At 62.7% G+C, this 770-nt stretch overlaps 1 protein-coding gene across 1 annotated transcript in view; it reads right to left on the reverse strand.

Annotated features, from left to right (window-relative positions):
* ATG9A (autophagy related 9A) overlaps positions 1-770 on the reverse strand; it is a 13,333-nt gene that overhangs the window by 6,360 nt on the left and 6,203 nt on the right. Inside the window, exons 10-11 of the mRNA XM_009324854.1 lie at positions 631-767; positions 102-219 (exon numbers count right to left, since the gene is read on the reverse strand). Coding sequence (XP_009323129.1) covers positions 102-219; positions 631-767 — 255 coding nt within the window. The remainder of the gene's footprint in view (positions 1-101; positions 220-630; positions 768-770) is intronic.

Consider the following 770-nt stretch of genomic DNA (forward strand, 5'->3'; position numbering starts at 1 on the left):
CTCCCCCCCCCGCTGGCACCCCAGTCACTCCAGACAGGGCCCCCCGGTCCTGCCTGTCCTGCCCCGTGCCCCTCTGGCCAGCCCAGCTCCAGGCTGCTCACCTCGTGCATGTAGAGTGCGTGGAGACTCATCTCGGTGGAGGCGTACTCCGACAGGATCATGCTCTGTAGCTGACCCTCCCAGGCGCTGCTCCCCGAGCTCACGGTCCTCGCATCAGCACTGCCATGGGACGCACAAGTGGTGTTTGCTGCCCAGGTGACCCCACACCGCCCAGCCCCTCTCTGCTCTAATGTCAGGCTTGCAGACATCTGCTCCTGGGCTGGGTAGGAACAGGCCCTCTGTAGCATCTCCCCAGATGCACAAGGTGACCGGCCCTGCTATGGCACTGCCTCTTCCCTACCAGGGGTTTCTCACCACTGTGATACCTACAGGAGAACACCAGAACCCCAACACTGTCCTTTGGGGCCAGCCTAAGCACCTGGGCCTAACTCTGCTTATGAACATGCCCCTTGCTCTCCCAGGCTGAAGAGACAAACGCCACCGTGCACCTAGGACAACAGGATGGCAAGCGGACAAGTGTTTAAGAAATTTGCAAGGTGTCTGGCCACCCCTCTCCAGCCTGCAGCTTACCCAGAGGCTGTCATGGCACCGGCACCGCGAGGCTGGGCTCCCTCTCCATCCCTTCCAGCCGTCTGGAAGCCGCTGGGAGGCTGCTGGGCAGACTGGCGTGGGGAGAAGGAACGCAGGGCCGAGGCACCTTCGGAGAGCTG

This window comes from Pygoscelis adeliae, unplaced genomic scaffold, assembly GCF_000699105.1.
Source record: "Pygoscelis adeliae isolate BGI_AS28 unplaced genomic scaffold, ASM69910v1 Scaffold346, whole genome shotgun sequence".
NCBI classification, from domain to species: domain Eukaryota; kingdom Metazoa; phylum Chordata; class Aves; order Sphenisciformes; family Spheniscidae; genus Pygoscelis; species Pygoscelis adeliae.